Source organism: Lissotriton vulgaris, chromosome 5, assembly GCF_964263255.1.
Source record: "Lissotriton vulgaris chromosome 5, aLisVul1.2, whole genome shotgun sequence".
NCBI lineage: Eukaryota > Metazoa > Chordata > Amphibia > Caudata > Salamandridae > Lissotriton > Lissotriton vulgaris.
In genome coordinates, this window is record NC_141693.1 from 1998968874 (window position 1) to 1998991133 (window position 22260).

Sequence of the window (22260 nt, forward strand, 5' to 3'; positions counted from 1 at the left end):
ATGTCTGCCGGTAGCTCGTTCCAGGTCTTGAGGGTCTTCCTGAAGGTGGTCAGGGAGGGGGGCGCGTCTGATGTCTGCCGGTAGCTCGTTCCAGGTCTTGAGGGTCTTCCTGAAGGTGTTCAGGGAGGGGACGCGTCTGATGTCTGCCGGGAGCTCGTTCCAGGTCTTGAGAGTCTTCCTGAAGGTGTCCAGGGAGGGGGCGCGTCTGATGTCTGCCGGGAGCTCGTTCCAGGTCTTGAGGGTCTTCCTGAAGGTGTCCAGGGATGGGACGCATCTGATGTCTGCCGGTAGCTCGTTCCAGGTCTTGAGGGTCTTCCTGAAGGTGGTCAGGGAGGGGGCGCATCTGATGTCTGCCGGGAGCTCGTTCCAGGTCTTGAGGGTCTTCCTGAAGGTGTTCAGGGAGGGGGCGCGTCTTATGTCTGCCGGTAGCTCGTTCCAGGTCTTGAGGGTCTTCCTGAAGGTGTTCAGGGAGGGGGCGTGTCTTATGTCTGCCGGTAGCTCGTTCCAGGTCTTGAGGGTCTTCCTGAAGGTGTTCATGGAGGGGCCGCGTCTGATGTCTGCCGGGAGCTCGTTCCAGGTCTTGAGGGTCTTCCTGAAGGTGTTCAGGGAGGGGGCGCATCTGATGTCTGCCGGGAGCTCGTTCCAGGTCTTGAGAGTCTTCCTGAAGGTGTCCAGGGAGGGAGCGTGTCTGATGTCTGCCGGTAGCTCGTTCCAGGTCTTGAGGGTCTTCCTGAAGGTGGTCAGGGAGGGAGCGCGTCTGATGTCTGCCGGGAGCTCGTTCCAGGTCTTGAGGGTCTTCCTGAAGGTGGTCAGGGAGGGGGCGCGTCTGATGTCTGCCGGGAGCTCGTTCCAGGTCTTGAGGGTCTTCCTGAAGGTGGTCAGGGAGGGGGCACGTCTGATGTCTGCCGGTAGCTCGTTCCAGGTCTTGAGGGTCTTCCTGAAGGTGTTCAGGGAGGGAGCGCGTCTGATGTCTGCCGGTAGCTCGTTCCAGGTCTTGAGGGTCTTCCTGAAGGTGGTCAGGGAGGGGGCGCGTCTGATGTCTGCCGGTAGCTCGTTCCAGGTCTTGAGGGTCTTCCTGAAGGTGTTCAGGGAGGGGGCGCATCTGATGTCTGCCGGTAGCTCGTTCCAGGTCTTGAGGGTCTTCCTGAAGGTGTTCAGGGAGGGGGCGCGTCTGATGTCTGCCGGTAGCTCGTTCCAGGTCTTGAGGGTCTTCCTGAAGGTGGTCAGGGAGGGAGCGCGTCTGATGTCTGCCGGTAGCTCGTTCCAGGTCTTGAGGGTCTTCCTGAAGGTGTTCAGGGAGGGGGCGCATCTGATGTCTGCCGGTAGCTCGTTCCAGGTCTTGAGGGTCTTCCTGAAGGTGTTCGGGGAGGGGGCGCGTCTTATGTCTGCCGGTAGCTCGTTCCAGGTTTTGGCTGCAATGTGAGAGAAGGATCTTCCGATGCTCTGGCTCTGTGATTGCTCAGGGTTTCGGCCAGTGCTAGGGTTGAAGATCGGAGGTTTCTTTTGGGTACGTGGAAGTTGATTCCGTTGTTGAGGTATGTGGGTCAGTTGTTGTGTAGCCATTTGTAGGCGTAAGTGAGGATTTTAAATGTGGCTCTTTTCTCCACGGGGAGCCAGTGAGGTCTACATAGGATCTTTATGCCTCTTACTGTGTAAACGCTGACCTAATATAACTACTCAGTGGCAATCACCGCTGGGTAATATACAAGAGTCCTGGTTGTGCCTCTTTAGTCAAGGCTGACAACTGAAATCAGATTTTTGTACTGTAATACGTTTGCCCCCCTCGCATAATTTGCACCAAATATAGAGAAATTAAATACACTGGAGAAGATTGAACACTGTGCCAAATTTGTTGAAGATGTGATAAATGGTTACAAAATTATGAGAAGTTGCACATTAGCTTTTTTATTCTCAAACATAATGTGATTTTCCTTTGGGAAGTTTTCTCCATACATAACTCTGAAACCCTCAAACGCATGGTCTCCACATTTTTATGGCAGAACAGCCGTTCATTCATTTGGGGCCCTTAGTTGATATTGTGAAAATCTGATCAGCCGTTTTGGAGGTATAAGGCAAGATGTGACTCTCCAGTGTGCCTCTCAGATTATCTATCAGACCTCGATAAATCTTCTCACCCACTCGCAATGGTGAGTCCAATTTTATCAAATTGAGCTATTTTAGCACCTACTGGAGTGAACATAATCTGGAAAGGAACAAATGTTCACTTCATACATAAAGTGAATGAGCAATAAAGATGCCATTAAATCCAGTTTTTATCTTGATATATTTACTGTCTGTTCAAGAAAAGAGGTCTAATGTCAGTTTGTCTTTTTACCAATTTCTGCTTGGAAAATGGGAGTTTATTTTCCTTTCTCTTACTGCAGTTAGAGGTTTTTGTCAAGTGAGCTGTCAATCATTGTGAAACAAAAGGCTTTGAGGTGTCTGTTTGTTTCTAACACATAACATTTAAACAGCTTGTAAATGATGAGCACAAATATTTTAAAATATATCATGAATTACAAAAACATTTTTTTTATAATTGAGAAGTGTGATGACAACACAGATTGAAATAGGAACAAAACAATTGAGAGCACTTTACTTGGCGATGTGCAAATGACCGATATTTACAGAAACTCGATTTCCAAACATTATTGTTAGTAACTATATTTTTTATCGGTAAAACTGCATGTCAGATTGAAATTATCTGGCCATTTCGAAAATGACAGTGTGTTACATCTTCATACTTTAGTAATGTACCTATTAAAAGTGATAGGTTTTGAATATGATGCCCTGGTGATAATGTTAATGTACTAGGGGGCAAGTCGGTGGGGTCAAGTGTATCCTATCTGTCGCTAGATTTGTATTATTTATGGAGCAAAAGTTAAGTCTATTAGAGCAAACAAGTGTTTTCTGTACAGCAGGCATGCCGAACTCGCATATTTGAAGGTTCTCTCCTATGTGGTAAAAAAGAAAATGGCGGCTCGAAGAATTTAAAACTTTATCTAAACAAAGAGATTCTATCAATGTGTGGACATGTATTTTATTTGTTAGTTTTTCCGTGATGAAAAGATAGTGAAAGTACTCTCTCTTAGGGTGATAAAGATGAGAGCACAATGTGCTTTTTAAAATACCCCTCACACACTAAAAAAATCCAGTAGTGTCATGCTTCATCATTGGGGTCTTCCCGTCCCTCTACGGGGCGGGGCGTGCTACGACCTGACCGACTACGCGGGAGCACTAAAGTGGTGACAGGACTATGTGATGGTGCAAGGTGTCAGTGAAAGTGTAGGGACCTAACAATGTGTGTGAGTACAAAAATTAAAAATCCTCTGGCTAGTAGAAAAAAACAATTTATTAGCTTCTCTAGCTGGGGACATTAAGAAGGGGGTTTTGGGGTTGAGCCGATCGCTACAACCTGGTCTACATGTTTCGTAGGCAGTCCCCTACTGCCTACTCATCAGGACCTTCTACTGGTCCCTACGGGAATAAGCTCAGTTGCTAAGTATTGTCAGCCTGTCTTCCTAAAAACTAACAGTAAAATTCCACTGCTAGTTTTATGCTTCAGGGCATGAGCTGGCCCCCTAGGAAGCAAAAATTGTCAAAAATAGGTGACCCAAATATGGTCCCTGTAAAGAAAAAGGGAAAAAAAGGACACAGATATTTACATTTATAGCTGTGAATTATGCGCTTTCATTCTTGTTTGCGCCACAATTTCACTCATCAAATCCATTCACCCATTATACAGAGAATGACTTTTGAACTTTTATGGACAGAGTGATGGTTCAATCTGCCATCCCCTGGCTGTACGTAGGTGATACCTAACAGTGGACAAAAAACACACAGATGTTCATAGTAGGAACTGTGGTTTGTCACTGCGCTTACATAATTATCTGCGCCACAATTCTTCATTTCAAATTTCATTAGACCATTGCCTAAAGCCCTAATACAAGACTTTATGGACAGAGTGATGATTCAATCTTCCATCCCCTGCCTGTCCGAGTAAATTCCCGAACTTGTACGCGCCCACTGTAATTTGGGCTGGTTCTATCTCCACACACACATCCAGTGCTCCTAACACGCGAGCATTCAGCAGAGCATTCAGCAGAGCGGCAGGATCGGTAGAAGTAAGACTTAGTGATTATGCGGACAAAGTAAGTTATAGACCCTTACCCCAGGTCTCAAAACGAGTGGGTTTTGAGACACTTTTTTCCACTTCCCAAGCAGTTCGACCAAAACGCTAAGGGCGTGGCTCTCTTTCTTGCAGAGCGCCGCGGTGAAATCCTACCGATTGTCAGCTCATGGGGCACCACGTACTTGCCACAACAGTATGTATAGTTACCATTCTAACGCAGGGGTACGCCCTGGTCTGTGGGGACTTTCATTGTTTGTTTTTTTGTCTCATTGACCGCAACCTTATGACTAATATGAAAGATCGGGTTCCTCTTCTTTTTTAATCCTGTGAAATGTTGTTGTATGCATTGAGTCGCTTTGATGTGTGTGTGTGGAGATAGAACCAGCCCAAATTACAGTGGGCGCGTACAAGTTCGGGAATTTACTCGGACAGGCAGGGGATGGAAGATTGAATCATCACTCTGTCCATAAAGTCTTGTATTAGGGCTTTAGGCAATGGTCTAATGAAATTTGAAATGAAGAATTGTGGCGCAGATAATTATGTAAGCGCAGTGACAAACCACAGTTCCTACTATGAACATCTGTGTGTTTTTTGTCCACTGTTAGGTATCACCTACGTACAGCCAGGGGATGGCAGATTGAACCATCACTCTGTCCATAAAAGTTCAAAAGTCATTCTCTGTATAATGGGTGAATGGATTTGATGAGTGAAATTGTGGCGCAAACAAGAATGAAAGCGCATAATTCACAGCTATAAATGTAAATATCTGTGTCCTTTTTTTCCCTTTTTCTTTACAGGGACCATATTTGGGTCACCTATTTTTGACAATTTTTGCTTCCTAGGGGGCCAGCTCATGCCCTGAAGCATAAAACTAGCAGTGGAATTTTACTGTTAGTTTTTAGGAAGACAGGCTGACAATACTTAGCAACTGAGCTTATTCCCGTAGGGACCAGTAGAAGGTCCTGATGAGTAGGCAGTAGGGGACTGCCTACGAAACATGTAGACCAGGTTGTAGCGATCGGCTCAACCCCAAAACCCCCTTCTTAATGTCCCCAGCTAGAGAAGCTAATAAATTGTTTTTTTCTACTAGCCAGAGGATTTTTAATTTTTGTACTCACACACATTGTTAGGTCCCTACACTTTCACTGACACCTTGCACCATCACATAGTCCTGTCACCACTTTAGTGCTCCCGCGTAGTCGGTCAGGTCGTAGCACGCCCCGCCCCGTAGAGGGACGGGAAGACCCCAATGATGAAGCATGACACTACTGGATTTTTTTAGTGTGTGAGGGGTATTTTAAAAAGCACATTGTGCTCTCATCTTTATCACCCTAAGAGAGAGTACTTTCACTATCTTTTCATCACGGAAAAACTAACAAATAAAATACATGTCCACACATTGATAGAATCTCTTTGTTTAGATATATTGCTTTGGAGGGTGATTCTATCAACTCCTCTGCACTTCCCTGATTGTTTTGGAATTTAAAACTTTGCCTAGGATTTCTTTATTTGAAACCAGTTTATGGGTCATGAGCATTCCAACTAAGTCGAGTAGAATATTTAAGTCACTAGATCTGCAGGTCTAGTATCATTTTTATGATTTTTTGAGGGCTGATTAGCAATTTCCGAACACAGGGCCAGAATGGCCGTAGCAGGCACTGGGCATTTCTCCGGTGGACCGCCAGGGTGGGCACTGGTTTTGGGCGCCTGGGGGCCGTTTTTGTTACTGGGTCATTTTTGCAGCATAGCTGCAATTTCGGGCCCTGTAACAAAATCGGCCTAAACCGGCCCTGGCAAACCGCTCGGCCACACCCTCAACTTCCGTGGGGGCAAGTCGAGTACTTTGCAGGGCCGGTTTTGGTTCCCAGTCCGGCCCTGCTGACAGGATATATGTGGACAATAGAGCATCAGTACCGCGCATGCACACAGGACAATCAGAAGAGCCGACAATAGGAGGACCAAAAAATAAAGGATCACAGTGGGTGGGCCGATACTGGGGCCGATGCGGCAGCGTTTCGATGCTGGGAGCCAAAGCTGCAGCGTTCTGATGCTGCCGCGTTCCGATGCTGCCGCGTTCCGATGCTGCAGCGTTCCGATGCTGCAGCGTTCCGATGCTGGGAGCCAAAGCTACAGCGTTCGATGCTGTCGCGTTCTGATGCTGCCACGTTCTGATGCTGCCGCATTCCGATGCTGCCGCATTCCGATGCTGCAACGCTCCTAAGCCCGCTCACATTAGATTTCCACTCCAGCTGCTTAACAGATTAGGGAGAGATGGAAAAAAGAGTCTTTTGCCCCGACACCCTTGGCCGAATTAGAATATGTGGCTAGTCGCATTCTACTCCTGCTGTTGGGAAAGGAAGCGGCGTCAACGCCCTTCCACCTTGCCTAAAGGTGGGAGGACATTGCAAATTTATTTTGAGGTGCGGTGAGCGGGTGGGAAACTGCTGTTGAAGTGCAGGGGGTACATTTTCAGTCCCTGCTCTTGTTACCTAGTGATGAGGGGGACGTTTCCCCCATAGTTTTGCTGAAGTGACAGCACCAAGCAGAGTATTTTGCACTTTTGACTAAAATGTCCACTCTCTGTTTCCATGCAGGTGACCGACCATGCAACCACGGCCCTGCTGCACTACCAGCTGCCCCAGATGCCTGATGTGGTGGTCCGCTCCTTCATGGTAAGTCTGTAAATGGGAGGGGCCAGTCGTTGAAAGCCGTGTCATCAGGGCAGAGTGATAGGAGTGCCCGGTCATTGGGGAGAATTGTGGGTCAGCGACAGAGCAGCAGCGTGAGGGTAACGCAGCCCGGGCCTTCTCTAGGCCTACTCTGGCATCCCCTGCCTAGGAGTGGCTTGAAACACAACACGTTACACTTCCCTTCCACCTGCATTCAGGGCACAAGTCCTAAAAAAAGAAGTGGGGGGGGGGGGGGGGGGGGCGCTGACGTCACAACAGGAAGTGACATCACGAAAGGTGGCTTGCACCATCAGACTCATTGCCTCCCCTCGCTCACCCCTTAGATGCGATAGCATCGGAGAAGCCAGCGCATGAGCAGCGTTCTGAATGGGATCTGATCTCGCCCCAGAGAGTCCAAAGAGTGAATGTGTGGCTCCATTTGCTCCAGTTTTAGAGCTCCCAGTAAAATAAGTGGGGGGACGCCGTCCACCTGCGTGGTATCCCGACTCGAGCCCCGCCTGTATTCTACTCTCTCCATCAGCCTATGGCACGTGCGTGTGACCAGCGGAGGCCTGGGCTCCGTCTTCTCTCCTCCCAGATCTCTCTGCCTAGGAGCCGCCTGCCTCAGCCACACAAGCATCATGCTGATTGGCTGCGCTCTTGAGGCCAACCACTGGGCCTCTAAATGGAAGGTCAAAGCCATCGTCTTCTTGGTTGGGCCAGTAGCAGGAGGTCCCACTGATGCGTTCAGGGTACGTCCTGGTGGTCCTGTGGGCCCAGATCATCCTGAGCACACGGACAGGTAGATGCAGTGCTTAATTTGAGCAGGTGGTTTTCGGTTCTCGGCACCGACACTTAATTGTCCACACCGGCACTCATGACAGTCTGCCACATGGTGGCGTTGTTTGTCTAGCTTACAGATGAGCACAATAGTTGTTTATTCATACAATATGCATTAAAAATGACTAATACCGGCGTCCCACGTATCACTTTAGCGTCGGGGGCCTAGAGTAGTCTGAATTGTCTCACTTGTCGGAGAGTGAGGGTCAGTCGTTGTGTTGATACTGTCATTGACAGCGATGCCACGGGCATTGGGTGGGCGAGCTGCAGGGGTCTCCTGACACGTGCCCTGGCGTTTATTATTTTCTCAGATTAAGTACTGGGCACATGCTTCTGAAGACCTTCCCCCCCCCCTCCCCCCGCCCCTTTCCTGGGCCCACGGAAACCTCCCTGCACAGGGTCCACCTTCATCTCGGGCCTTCCTAATGAACCCCGAAGTGGCACCCCTGCAGGAGGAGAGTCCCTTCAGCCGCGGCACCCTTGGCCCCCTGGACTGGCTCTGCTCTCAGCCACGTGACGACCTCAGGGCCCAGCCTGGTCCTCCCCGGGCGAAGGGTCGTCTTTTCATCTCTCGATGGGAGGCCGCGTGGAGTTGAAGCTCTGGGCGTGACTGACGGACGTGGGCCGCTATCCTCGCCTTTGTGAGCTGAATATTTGAGGTCTCTCGTCGCATTCTGTCCGTCCTGACACCGAGATGGTGGCCGAGGAACTTCCTGCCCTCGTCGTAGGTCTTGCAGCGCTGTGAAGCCCGCCTCTTGCAGCGCCGTGAAGGCTGTGGGTCCCTTCAGCGAGCTGTACCGTGCCTGACTCTAGACGCAGCGCTGTGAAGCCCGCCTCTTCAGCTATGTGAAGGCCGAGGGTCCCTTGAGCGAGCTGTACTGTGCCTGACTCTAGACACAGCGCTGTGAAGCTCGCCTCTTCAGCTATGTGAAGGCTGAGGGCCCCTTGAGCGAGCTGTACTGTGCCTGACTCTAGACACAGCGCTGTGAAGCTCGCCTCTTGCAGCGATGTGAAGGCTGTTGGTCCGTTGAGCGAGCTGTACTGTGCCTGACTCTAGACATAGCGCCACGAAGCTCGCCTCTTGCAGCTAAGTGAAGGCTGTGGGACCATGGAGCGAGCTGTACTGGGCCTGACTCTAGTCACAGCGCTGTGAAGCCCGCCTCTTGCAGCTGTGTGAAGGCTGTGACCCTGGAGCGAGCTGTACTGTGCCTGACTCTAGACCCAGCGCTGTGAAGCTCGCCTCTTCAGCTATGTGAAGGCTGAGGGTCCCTTGAGCGAGCTGTACTGTGCCTGACTCTAGACATTGCGCCACGAAGCCCGCCTCTTGCAGCTGTGTGAAGGCTGTGACCCTGGAGCGAGCTGTACTGTGCCTGACTCTAGACAGCGCTGTGAAGCCCGCCTCTTCAGCTATGTGAAGGCTGAGGGTCCCTTGAGAGAGCTGGACTGTGCCTGATTCGAGACACAGCGCTGTGAAGCTCGCCTCTTCAGCTACGTGAAGGCTGAGGGTCCCTTGAGCGAGCTGTACTGTGCCTGACTCTAGACACAGCGCTGTGAAGCCCGCCTCTAGCAGCGCCGTGAAGGCTGTGGGTCCCTTCAGCGAGCTGTACTGTGCCTGATTCTAGACACAGCGCTGTGAAGCTCGCCTCTTGCAGCGCTGTGAAGCTGCGGATCCCTTGAGGGAGCTCTATCGTGTCTGGTGCCTTCCTGATTCGATCTGACCCCCTTTGCGTGCTCGGCCGGCCGGATCTGAAGCACATGACAGCGGCGCTTGTACTTCGAGCCGTGGTGTCCCTTATCTCGTGTTTTCCCGCCGAAGCCGCCAGGGGCCGCATGCTTTTCAAGAGCTGCTATCGACTTTGAGCGTGGCTGCCGGGGCCAGGAATCGAGGCGGAGATGTTAAGACTTCTACGGATGAGTCCAGCAGAGGTCCCAGGGTCCCTGCGCCTGGCTACGAGGCGCTACATGCGCGTGCACGCGGCTGGGCCCGCATGACTGCTCGGCCCTCCGGGCGCGTGAACGCCGCTGGGCCTGCCAGGCTCCCTGCACATGGCCGCGCTACCCTCCGTGCATGCCGGGGTCCCTGAACATGGCCGTGCCGCCCTCCGTGCATGCCGGGGTCCCTGAACATGGCCGGGCCGCCCTCCGTGCCTGCCGGGCTCCCTGCACATGGCAGCCCCGCCCTCCGTGCCTGCCGGGCTACCTGGACATGGCCGCGCCGCCCTCCGTGCCTGCCGGGCTCCCTGCACATGGCCGCGCCGCCCTCCGTGCCTGCCGGGCTCCCTGCACATGGCCGCGCCGCCCTTCGTGCCTGCCGGGCTCCCTGCACATGGCCACGCCGCCCTCCGTGCCTGCCAGACTCCCTGCACATGGCCACGCCGCCCTCCGTGCCTGCCAGACTCCCTGCACATGGCCGCGCCGCCCTCCGCGCCTGACGGGCTCCCTGCACATGGCCGCGCCGCCCTCCGTGCCTGCCGGGCTCCCTGCATATGGCCGCGCCGCCCTCCGTGCCTGCCGGGGTCCCTGAACATAGTAGCGCCTCCCTCCGTGCCTGCCGGGCTCCCTGCACATGGCCCCCTGCCCTCCGTGCCTGCCGGGCTCCCTGAACAAGGCCGCTCCACCTGCTGGGCTCCCTGCACATGGCCGCACTGCCCTCTGTGCCTGCCGGGCTCCCTGGACATGGCCGCGTCGCCCTACATGCCTGCCTGGCTCCCTGCACATGGCCGCGCCTCCCTCCATGCCTGCCGGGCTCCGTGAACATGGCCGCGCCGCCTGCCGGGCTCCCTGCACATGGCCGCGCCGCCCTCCGTGCCTGCCGGGCTCCCTGCACATGGCCGCGCCGCCCTTCGTTCCTGCCGGGCTCCCTGCACCCGTGCACATGGCCGCGCCACCCTCCGTGCATGCCATGCTCCCTGCACATGGCTGCGCCGCCCTCCGTGCCTACCGGGCTCCCTGCACATGGCCGCGCCGCCTGCCAGGCTCCCTGCACATGGCTGCGCCGCCCTCCGTGCCTGCCGGGCTCCCTGCACATGGCTGCGCCGCCCTCCATGCCTGCTGGGCTCCCTGCACATGGCCACGCCGCCCTCTGTGCCTGCTGGGCTCCCTGCACATGGCCACGCCGCCCTCTGTGCCTGCCGGGCTCCCTGCACATGGCCGCGCCGCCCTCCGTGCCTGCCGGGCTCCCTGCACATGGCCGCGCCGCCCTCCGTGCCTGCCGGGCTCCCTGCACATGGCCGCGCCGCCCTCCGTGCCTGCCGGGCTCCCTGAACAAGGCCGCTCCACCTGCTGGGCTCCCTGCACATGGCCGCACTGCCCTCTGTGCCTGCCGGGCTCCGTGGACATGGCCGCGCCGCCCTCCGTGCCTGCTGGGCTCCCTGCACATGGCCACGCCGCCCTCTGTGCCTGCCGGGCTCCCTGCACATGGCCGCGCCGCCCTCCGTGCCTGCCGGGCTCCCTGCACATGGCCGCGCCACCCTCCGTGCCTGCCAGGGTCCCTGAACATGGCCTTCCCGCCCTCTGTGCCTGCCGGGCTCCCTGCACATGGCCGCCCCGCCCTCCGTGCCTGCCGGGCTCCCTGCACATGGCCGTGCCTCCCTCCATGCCTGCCGGGCTCCCTGAACAAGGCCGCGCCGCCTGCTTGGCTTCCTGCACATGGCCGCACTGCCCTCCGTGCCTGCCGGGCTCCCTGGACATGGCCGCGTCACCCTACGTGCCTGCCGGGCTCCCTGCACGCCGGGCTCCGTGAACATGGCCGCGCCGCCTGCCGGGCTCCCTTCACATGGCTGCGCCGCCCTCCGTGCCTGCCGGGCTCCCTGCACATGGCCGCGCCGCCCTCTGTGCCTGCCGGGCTCCCTGCACATGACCGTGCCTCCCTCCATGCCTGCCGGGCTCCCTGAACAAGGCCGCGCCGCCTGCTTGGCTCCCTACACATGGCCGCACTGCCCTCCGTGCCTGCCGGGCTCCCTGGACATGGCCGCGCCGCCCTCCGTTCCTGCCGGGCTCCTGGACCCCTGCACATGGCTGCTCCACCCTCCGTGCATGCCATGCTCCCTGCACATGGCTGCGCCGCCCTCCGTACCTACCGGGCTCCCTGCACATGGCCGCACCGCCTGCCAGGCTCCCTGCACATGGCTGCGCCACCCTCCGTGCATGCCATGCTCCCTGCACATGGCCGCGCCGCCCTCCGTGCCTGCCGGGCTTCCTGCACATGGCCGCGCCACCCTCCGTGCATGGCATGCTCCCTGCACATGGCTGCGCCTCCGTCCATGCCTGCCGGGCTCCGTGAACATGGTTGCGCTGCCTGCCGGGCTCCCTGCACATGGCCGCGCCGCCTGCTGGGCTCCCTGAACAAGGCCGCGCCACCTGCTGGGCTCCCTGCACATGGCCGCACTGCCCTCCGTGCCTGCCGGGCTCCCTGGACATGGCCGCGTCGCCCTACGTGCCTGCCGGGCTCCCTGCACATGGCCGCGCCTCCGTCCATGCCTGCCGGGCTCCGTGAACATGGTTGCGCTGCCTGCCGGGCTCCCTGCACATGGCCGTGCCGCCTGCTGGGCTCCCTGCACATGGCCGCGCCGCCCTCCGTGCCTGCCGGGCTCCCTGCACATGGCCGCGCCGCCCTTCGTTCCTGCCGGGCTCCCTGCACCCGTGCACATGGCCGCGCCACCCTCTGTGCATGCCATGCACTCTGCACATGGCTACGCCACCCTCCGTGCCTACCGGGCTCCCTGCACAAGACCGCGCCGCCTGCCAGGCTCCCTGCACATGGCTGCGCCGCCCTCCGTGCCTGCCAGGCTCCCTGCACATGGCCACGCCGCCCTCCGTGCCTGCCAGGCTCCCTGCACATGGCCACGCCGCCCTCTGTGCTTGCTGGGCTCCCTGCACATGGCCACGCCGCCCTCTGTGCCTGCCGGGCTCCCTGCACATGGCCGCGCCGCCCTCCGTGCCTGCCGGGCTCCCTGCACATGGCCGCGCCGCCCTCCGTGCCTACCAGGGTCCCTGAACATGGCCTTCCCGCCCTCCGTGCCTGCCGGGCTCCCTGCACATGGCCGCCCCACCCTCCGTGCCTGCCGGGCTCCCTGCACATGGCCGTGCCTCCCTCCATGCCTGCCGGGCTCCCTGAACAAGGCCGCGCCGCCTGCTTGGCTCCCTGCACATGGCCGCACTGCCCTCCGTGCCTGCCGGGCTCCTTGCACATGGCCGCGCCGCCCTCCGTGCCTGCCGGGCTCCCTGCACATGGCCACGCCGCCCTCCGTGCCTGCTGGGCTCCCTGCACATGGCCACGCCGCCCTCTGTGCCTGCCGGGCTCCCTGCACATGGCCGCGCCGCCCTCCGTGCCTGCCGGGCTCCCTGCACATGGCCGTGCCTCCCTCCATGCCTGCCGGGCTCCCTGAACAAGGCCGCGCCGCCTGCTTGGCTCCCTGCACATGGCCGCACTGCCCTCCGTGCCTGCCGGGCTCCCTGGACATGGCCGCGCCGCCCTCCGTTCCTGCCGGGCTCCTGGACCCCTGCACATGGCTGCTCCACCCTCCGTGCATGCCATGCTCCCTGCATATGGCTGCGCCGCCCTCCGTACCTACCGGGCTCCCTGCACATGGCCGCACCGCCTGCCAGGCTCCCTGCACATGGCTGCGCCACCCTCCGTGCATGCCATGCTCCCTGCACATGGCCGCGCCGCCCTCCGTGCCTGCCGGGCTTCCTGCACCCCTGCACATGGCCGCGCCACCCTCCGTGCATGGCATGCTCCCTGCACATGGCTGCGCCGCCCTCCGCGCCTGACTGGCTCCCTGCACATGGCCGCGCCGCCCTCCGTGCCTGCCGGGCTCCCTGCACATGGCCGCGCCGCCCTCCGTGCCTGCCGGGGTCCCTGAATATGGCCGCGCCTCCCTCCGTGCCTGCCGGGCTCCCTGCACATGGCCGCCCCGCCCTCCGTGCCTGCCGGGCTCCCTGCACATGGCCGCCCCGCCCTCCGTGCCTGCCGGGCTCCCTGCACATGGCCGCGCCTCCCTCCGTGCCTACTGGGCTCCCTGAACAAGGCCGCGCCACCTGCTGGGCTCCCTGCACATGGCCGCAGTGCCCTCCGTGCCTGCCGGGCTCCCTGGACATGGCCGCGTCGCCCTACGTGCCTGCCGGGCTCCCTGCACATGGCCGCGACTCCGTCCATGCCTGCCGGGCTCCGTGAACATGGTTGCGCTGCCTGCCGGGCTCCCTGCACATGGCCGCGCCGCCTGCCGGGCTCCCTGCACATGGCCGCGCCGCCCTCCGTGCCTGCCGGGCTCCCTGCACATGGCCGCGCCGCCCTTCGTTCCTGCCGGGCTCCCTGCACCCGTGCACATGGCCGCGCCACCCTCTGTGCATGCCATGCTCCCTGCACATGGCTGCGCCACCCTCCGTGCCTACCGGGCTCCCTGCACAAGACCGCGCCGCCTGCCAGGCTCCCTGCACATGGCTGCGCCGCCCTCCGTGCCTGCCAGGCTCCCTGCACATGGCCACGCCGCCCTCCGTGCCTGCCAGGCTCCCTGCACATGGCCACGCCGCCCTCGGTGCCTGCTGGGCTCCCTGCACATGGCCACGCCGCCCTCTGTGCCTGCCGGGCTCCCTGCACATGGCCGCGCCGCCCTCCGTGCCTGCCGGGCTCCCTGCACATGGCCGCGCCGCCCTCCGTGCCTACCAGGGTCCCTGAACATGGCCTTCCCGCCCTCCGTGCCTGCCGGGCTCCCTGCACATGGCCGCCCCACCCTCCGTGCCTGCCGGGCTCCCTGCACATGGCCGTGCCTCCCTCCATGCCTGCCGGGCTCCCTGAACAAGGCCGTGCCGCCTGCTTGGCTCCCTGCACATGGCCGCACTGCCCTCCGTGCCTGCCGGGCTCCTTGCACATGGCCGCGCCGCCCTCCGTGCCTGCCGGGCTCCCTGCACATGGCCACGCCGCCCTCCGTGCCTGCTGGGCTCCCTGCACATGGCCACGCCGCCCTCTGTGCCTGCCGGGCTCCCTGCACATGGCCGCCCCACCCTCCGTGCCTGCCGGGCTCCCTGCACATGGCCGTGCCTCCCTCCATGCCTGCCGGGCTCCCTGAACAAGGCCGCGCCGCCTGCTTGGCTCCCTGCACATGGCCGCACTGCCCTCCGTGCCTGCCGGGCTCCCTGCACATGGCCGCGCCGCCCTTCGTTCCTGCCGGGCTCCCTGCACCCGTGCACATGGCCGCGCCACCCTCTGTGCATGCCATGCTCCCTGCACATGGCTGCGCCACCCTCCGTGCCTACCGGGCTCCCTGCACAAGACCGCGCCGCCTGCCAGGCTCCCTGCACATGGCTGCGCCGCCCTCCGTGCCTGCCAGGCTCCCTGCACATGGCCACGCCGCCCTCCGTGCCTGCCAGGCTCCCTGCACATGGCCACGCCGCCCTCCGTGCCTGCTGGGCTCCCTGCACATGGCCACGCCGCCCTCTGTGCCTGCCGGGCTCCCTGCACATGGCCGCGCCGCCCTCCGTGCCTGCCGGGCTCCCTGCACATGGCCGCGCCGCCCTCCGTGCCTACCAGGGTCCCTGAACATGGCCTTCCCGCCCTCCGTGCCTGCCGGGCTCCCTGCACATGGCCGCCCCACCCTCCGTGCCTGCCGGGCTCCCTGCACATGGCCGTGCCTCCCTCCATGCCTGCCGGGCTCCCTGAACAAGGCCGCGCCGCCTGCTTGGCTCCCTGCACATGGCCGCACTGCCCTCCGTGCCTGCCGGGCTCCTTGCACATGGCCGCGCCGCCCTCCGTGCCTGCCGGGCTCCCTGCACATGGCCACGCCGCCCTCCGTGCCTGCTGGGCTCCCTGCACATGGCCACGCCGCCCTCTGTGCCTGCCGGGCTCCCTGCACATGGCCGCGCCGCCCTCCGTGCCTGCCGGGCTCCCTGCACATGGCCGTGCCTCCCTCCATGCCTGCCGGGCTCCCTGAACAAGGCCGCGCCTCCTGCTTGGCTCCCTGCACATGGCCGCACTGCCCTCCGTGCCTGCCGGGCTCCCTGGACATGGCCGCGCCGCCCTCCGTTCCTGCCGGGCTCCTGGACCCCTGCACATGGCTGCTCCACCCTCCGTGCATGCCATGCTCCCTGCACATGGCTGCGCCGCCCTCCGTACCTACCGGGCTCCCTGCACATGGCCGCACCGCCTGCCAGGCTCCCTGCACATGGCTGCGCCACCCTCCGTGCATGCCATGCTCCCTGCACATGGCCGCGCCGCCCTCCGTGCCTGCCGGGCTTCCTGCACCCCTGCACATGGCCGCGCCACCCTCCGTGCATGGCATGCTCCCTGCACATGGCTGCGCCGCCCTCCGCCCCTGACTGGCTCCCTGCACATGGCCGCGCCGCCCTCCGTGCCTGCCGGGCTCCCTGCACATGGCCGCGCCGCCCTCCGTGCCTGCCGGGGTCCCTGAATATGGCCGCGCCTCCCTCCGTGCCTGCCGGGCTCCCTGCACATGGCCGCCCCGCCCTCCGTGCCTGCCGGGCTCCCTGCACATGGCCGCGCCTCCCTCCGTGCCTACTGGGCTCCCTGAACAAGGCCGCGCCACCTGCTGGGCTCCCTGCGCATGGCCGCACTGCCCTCCGTGCCTGCCGGGCTCCCTGGACATGGCCGCGTCGCCCTACGTGCCTGCCGGGCTCCCTGCACATGGCCGCGCCTCCGTCCATGCCTGCCGGGCTCCGTGAACATGGTTGCGCTGCCTGCGGGCTCCCTGCACATGGCCGCGCCGCCTGCCGGGCTCCCTGCACATGGCCGCGCCGCCCTCCGTGCCTGCCGGGCTCCCTGCACATGGCCGCGCCGCCCTTCGTTCCTGCCGGGCTCCCTGCACCCGTGCACATGGCCGCGCCACCCTCTGTGCCTACCGGGCTCCCTGCACAAGACCGCGCCGCCTGCCATGCTCCCTGCACATGGCTGCGCCACCCTCCGTGCCTACCGGGCTCCCTGCACAAGACCGCGCCGCCTGCCAGGCTCCCTGCACATGGCTGCGCCGCCCTCCGTGCCTGCCAGGCTCCCTGCACATGGCCACGCCGCCCTCCGTGCCTGCCAGGCTCCCTGCACATGGCCACGCCGCCCTCCGTGCCTGCTGGGCTCCCTGCACATGGCCACGCCGCCCTCTGTGCCTGCCGGGCTCCCTGCACATGGCCGCGCCGCCCTCCGTGCCTGCCGGGCTCCCTGCACATGGCCGCGCCGCCCTCCGTGCCTACCAGGGTCCCTGAACATGGCCTTCCCGCCCTCCGTGCCTGCCGGGCTCCCTGCACATGGCCGCCCCACCCTCCGTGCCTGCCGGGCTCCCTGCACATGGCCGTGCCTCCCTCCATGCCTGCCGGGCTCCCTGAACAAGGCCGCGCCGCCTGCTTGGCTCCCTGCACATGGCCGCACTGCCCTCCGTGCCTGCCGGGCTCCTTGCACATGGCCGCGCCGCCCTCCGTGCCTGCCGGGCTCCCTGCACATGGCCACGCCGCCCTCCGTGCCTGCTGGGCTCCCTGCACATGGCCACGCCGCCCTCTGTGCCTGCCGGGCTCCCTGCACATGGCCGCGCCGCCCTCCGTGCCTGCCGGGCTCCCTGCACATGGCCGTGCCTCCCTCCATGCCTGCCGGGCTCCCTGAACAAGGCCGCGCCGCCTGCTTGGCTCCCTGCACATGGCCGCACTGCCCTCCGTGCCTGCCGGGCTCCCTGCACATGGCCGCGCCGCCCTCCGTGCCTGCCGGGCTCCCTGCACATGGCCTTGCCTCCCTCCATGCATGCCGGGCTCCCTGAACAAGGCCGCGCCTCCTGCTTGGCTCCCTGCACATGGCCGCACTGCCCTCCGTGCCTGCCGGGCTCCCTGCACATGGCCGCGCCGCCCTCCGTGCCTGCCGGGCTTCCTGCACCCCTGCACATGGCCGCGCCACCCTCCGTGCATGGCATGCTCCCTGCACATGGCTGCACCGCCCTCCGCGCCTGACTGGCTCCCTGCACATGGCCCCGCCGCCCTCCGTGCCTGCCGGGCTCCCTGCACATGGCCGCGCCGCCCTCCGTGCCTGCCGGGGTCCCTGAATATGGCCGCGCCTCCCTCCGTGCCTGCCGGGCTCCCTGCACATGGCCGCCCCGCCCTCCGTGCCTGCCGGGCTCCCTGCACATGGCCGCGCCTCCCTCCGTGCCTGCTGGGCTCCCTGAACAAGGCCGCGCCACCTGCTGGGCTCCCTGCACATGGCCGCACTGCCCTCCGTGCCTGCCGGGCTCCCTGGACGTGGCCGCGTCGCCCTACGTGCCTGCCGGGCTCCCTGCACATGGCCGCGCCTCCCTCCATGCCTGCCGGGCTCCGTGAACATGGCCGCGCTGCCTGCCGGGCTCCCTGCACATGGCCGCGCCGCCTGCCGGGCTCCCTGCCGGGCTCCCTGCACCCGTGCACATGGCCGCGCCACCCTCCGTGCCATGCTCCCTGCACATGGCTGCGCCGCCCTCCGTGCCTACCGGGCTCCCTGCACAAGACCGCGCCGCCTGCCAGGCTCCCTGCACATGGCTGCGCCGCCCTCCGTGCCTGCCAGGCTCCCTGCACATGGCCACGCCGCCCTCCGTGCCTGCTGGGCTCCCTGCACATGGCCACGCCGCCCTCTGTGCCTGCCGGGCTCCCTGCACATGGCCGCGCCGCCCTCCGTGCCTGAACATGGCTTTCCCGCCCTCCGTGCCTGCCGGGCTCCCTGCACATGGCCGCCCCGCCCTCCGTGCCTGCCGGGCTCCCTGCACATGGCCGTGCCTCCCTCCATGCCTGCCGGGCTTCCTGAACAAGGCCGCGCCGCCTGCTTGGCTCCCTGCACATGGCCGCACTGCCCTCCGTGCCTGCCGGGCTCCCTGGACATGGCCGCGTCACCCTACGTGCCTGCCGGGCTCCCTGCACTCCGGGCTCCGTGAACATGGCCGCGCTGCCTGCCGGGCTCCCTGCACATGGCCGCGCCGCCTGCTGGGCTCCCTGCACATGGCCGCGCCGCCCTCCGTGCCTGCCGGGCTCCCTGCACATGGCCGCGCCGCCCTCCGTGCCTGCCGGGCTCCCTGCACATGGCCGTGCCTCCCTCCATGCCTGCCGGGCTCCCTGCACATGGCTGCGCCACCCTCCGTGCATGCCATGCTCCCTGCACATGGTCGCGCCGCCCTCCGTGCCTGCCGGGCTCCCTGCACCCCTGCACATGGCCGCGCCACCCTCCATGCATGGCATGCTCCCTGCACATGGCTGCACCGCCCTCTGTGCCTGCCGGGCTCCCTGCACATGGCCGCGCCGCCCTCTGTGCCTGCCGGGCTCCGTGAATATGGCCGCGCCGCCCCTCGTGCCTGCCGGGCTCCCTGCACATGGACGCACCGGGCTCCCTGCACATGTCCGCGCCGCCCTCCGTGCCTGCCGGGCTCCCTGCACATGGCTGCGCCACCCTCCGTGCCTGCCGGGCTCCCTGCACATGGCTGCACCGCCCTCCGTGCCTGCCGGGCTCCCTGCACATGGCCGCGCCGCCCTCCGTGCCTGCCGGGCTTCCTGCACATGGCTGCGCCGCCCCTCGTGCCTGCCGGGCTCCCTGCACATGGCGGCGCCTCCCTCGTGCCAGCGGGTCTCCCTGCACATAGCTGCGCCACCTGCCGGGCTCCCTGCACTTGGCCGGGCCGCCCTCCATGCCTGCCGGGCTCCCTGCACATGGCTGCTCGACCCTTCGTGCGCGTGCACGCGGCCTGGCCTCCCTGCTGTCTCTCCAGCAGAGAAGCAGCTCACAAGAGTGCGCTCGCAGAATGCCACAACCTACTGTCAAAAGAAATATTTGCATATGTTAATGGGGACCTGACTGGGTGAAGTTGAGCATGTGATTGGATGAAAGACGCCTGTGCGCTGTCAGCATTCATTATTGTAAAATGGATGAGGAAATGGAATTCGTTTTTTCCTGAAGGGATGTGAAAGCGGGTCCTTTGCAACCCGTAATTAGAAAGTATTTGGCACGGTTTATGCGCCATTGGCTACCGGATGAGGCGTAACCGAGCGAGCCTCCGCCTTATGGGAGATCCCCCTGGACCTGCAGACGCACCGTGGTCCAACCCATGGGGGAGTTGTCTGCGCGCTCTAGTGTAGTAGTAGTAGTAAAAAGTTTATTTGTTGATTAATTAAAATCATTACAAACGAGAAGAAAAAAAAAAGTACATATCCAGAGCAAAATCTGATTAAACATATACATATACAGATACAGTGAGTTTTTATAACCAAGGTAAGATCCGCAGCCGAGCCCTAACATGAATTGATCAACAGTAATTTAACAATTTGCCATTAACCGTTAGCAGCGGAAGATAAAGTGCATTGTGCTTACAGTACCAAAACTAAAGTGCCTTATGCTAGCAGCAAAAAGTTACAAATAACTCTGAGTTAATAATGCTACATGATATACAACGCACCAACAAGAATTGAAGTGCCATGTGCTAACATCTAAGGTCATCAAATAGGATTTAGACTTAAAAAATATACATAAAGTGCCATCCGCCATTATGAAATTACTTTTAAAATACTACATTTCAGGGGGTAAACTACAACATACATTAAAATGGCTTGTGCGAGCAGCAAGAACTACACATCTTCAATACAAAATGAATTTAAAACACATTAAAATAGCCCACATACTCCCTAAAAACATTTAAGATCATTGTATCATTACCATTGTTTAGTTAACTTTCATAACGGATATTTCATTTGCTTAAAATGTCTACTTTACGGAATTTCTTTTCAGCTATAAATATAAACTTAACAAATTGGTGAATAATATGAATGTTAACACCTCTTAGACATAAAATAATTGCAGTCCTACAGGTTCTAACCCCCAAATCCTTAAAAATAGGCTTCAAAACAATCTTCCAATCTTCCAACAAGTTTGGACATAGTTACAATGTGCTGTAAGGTTTCATCACACAGCCCACATAGCCTACAAATACTCGACGGCCATTTGTTCTCCCATTTTGGGATTCCGTCTTTAGTCGGATATCTCCCGAACCATAATAACATGAATTTATTCTTAATTAGAGGTTTTAGATGAAATAGCAAATACGGTTGGGGCGACAATTTGCCAAAAGAGTTAGCTATTGACCATAAGTGTTTTTTTTCCTTAGTTCATCTTTATCCGTTATAGTAGACAGTAAGGCACCCGTTTGGTTAATTGATTTTTTTATAAACCATTTTGCTCCTCACTTCATCTACTAACTTTGGGCATTCAAAATTGCATAAACACTCATTTAAATAAGTTTGCCAGCTACTCGAGTATTCGCCTTTCGAGATCTCAAGCCAGCACAGATTTGCTAACGAACCCTCTTCAGCTCGAGATAGTGGCACTAAAGACTTTAAATATGTGGATTATCGGACCAATAACTGTTTCTTTAGACCAAATTCGAGTCTTATATTGGCACGACTAATATATCTGGGGATCCTAAAAACTGATTTATATGTCCTTACTTCTATGTCATCGAGCAGTTTCGCATCTTTGCCCCGAATGATAATAGAACCGTAGTCCAAAGATGGAATTAACTTCGCTCTCATGACCTTCAGCAAGTGATCGTAATTAGGGCATAATAGGGTATCCCTCAGTTTTTTAATGGCAAATGCGAGCGAAGTGCCCTTGGCTTCGAGGTTACTAAAATGCTGCCTAAATGACAAACCATCATCAAATGTGATTTACAAATATTTATATGATTTTACACATTCGATAACCAAACCATTAATATTCCATTTTTTACTCCCAGTTTGCCTTTTCTAACTGTCATTATTTTTGGTTTTTTTGTGTTTATTGTCAGACCATTTTGTATAACATATATGTTAAAAGAATCTATTAATCTTTTTAACCCTATAACAGTTTGGCTTAATAAAATGGTGTAATCTGCGTATTGTAAATATTTAATCTCTTTACCCAACACAGAAGGGGAGTGAGCATTAGCATTGTTAAAATGGGCTGGGATATCAGACATGAAAAGGTTAAAAAGGCAAGGAGCCAAAACACATCCTTGTTTCAAGCCGACATTAGTTTCTAGGCGACGGGTCGTATGTCTACATTCGCCGATTTTGAACTGTACCCAAGTATCGGAGTATAATAATTTGATCATTTTTAAAAGTGTTTTAGATATACCCCAATTAATTAACTTCAGCCAAAGAACATTTCGGGGAACAGAATCAAAGGCGGCTTTTAGGTCAATGAAACAGATATACCATTTTTGTTTCCTACATTTGGCTCTTTCGCATAATAATGTCAATAAAATCAAATTAGTATAAGTTGATTCTCCCTTTCTAAAACCGGTTTGTAGATTTGGAATCAAATCCTCTCTTATAGCCCATAATTCCAATTCGTCCAACAGACAACTAGCAAATATTTTCGCATCTACATCTGTTAGTGTTATTAAGCGATAGTTTGCGGGGTTGTCCTGGGGCCACTTTTATAAATTGGTTAGATAATACTTCCCTGCCATGATTCCGGAATGAGGCCTGTTTTAAACACATCGTTAAACAGGAGCGTTAATAGCTCTGGCCAGTTCTTTATCTTTGCTTTAAAAATGGCGTTTGGAATTCCATTCGGGCCAGGCGCTCCATTAGATCTGATCTTATTTATTACTTTTTTTACTTTATCAACCAACCATGGCTCAATAT

At 59.2% G+C, this 22260-nt stretch overlaps 1 protein-coding gene across 1 annotated transcript in view; it reads left to right on the top strand.

Annotated features, from left to right (window-relative positions):
- MED27 (mediator complex subunit 27) overlaps nt 1-22260 on the top strand; it is a 939037-nt gene that overhangs the window by 888888 nt on the left and 27889 nt on the right. The window contains exon 7 of the mRNA XM_086924771.1: nt 6727-6804. Coding sequence (XP_086780897.1) covers nt 6727-6804 — 78 coding nt within the window. The remainder of the gene's footprint in view (nt 1-6726; nt 6805-22260) is intronic.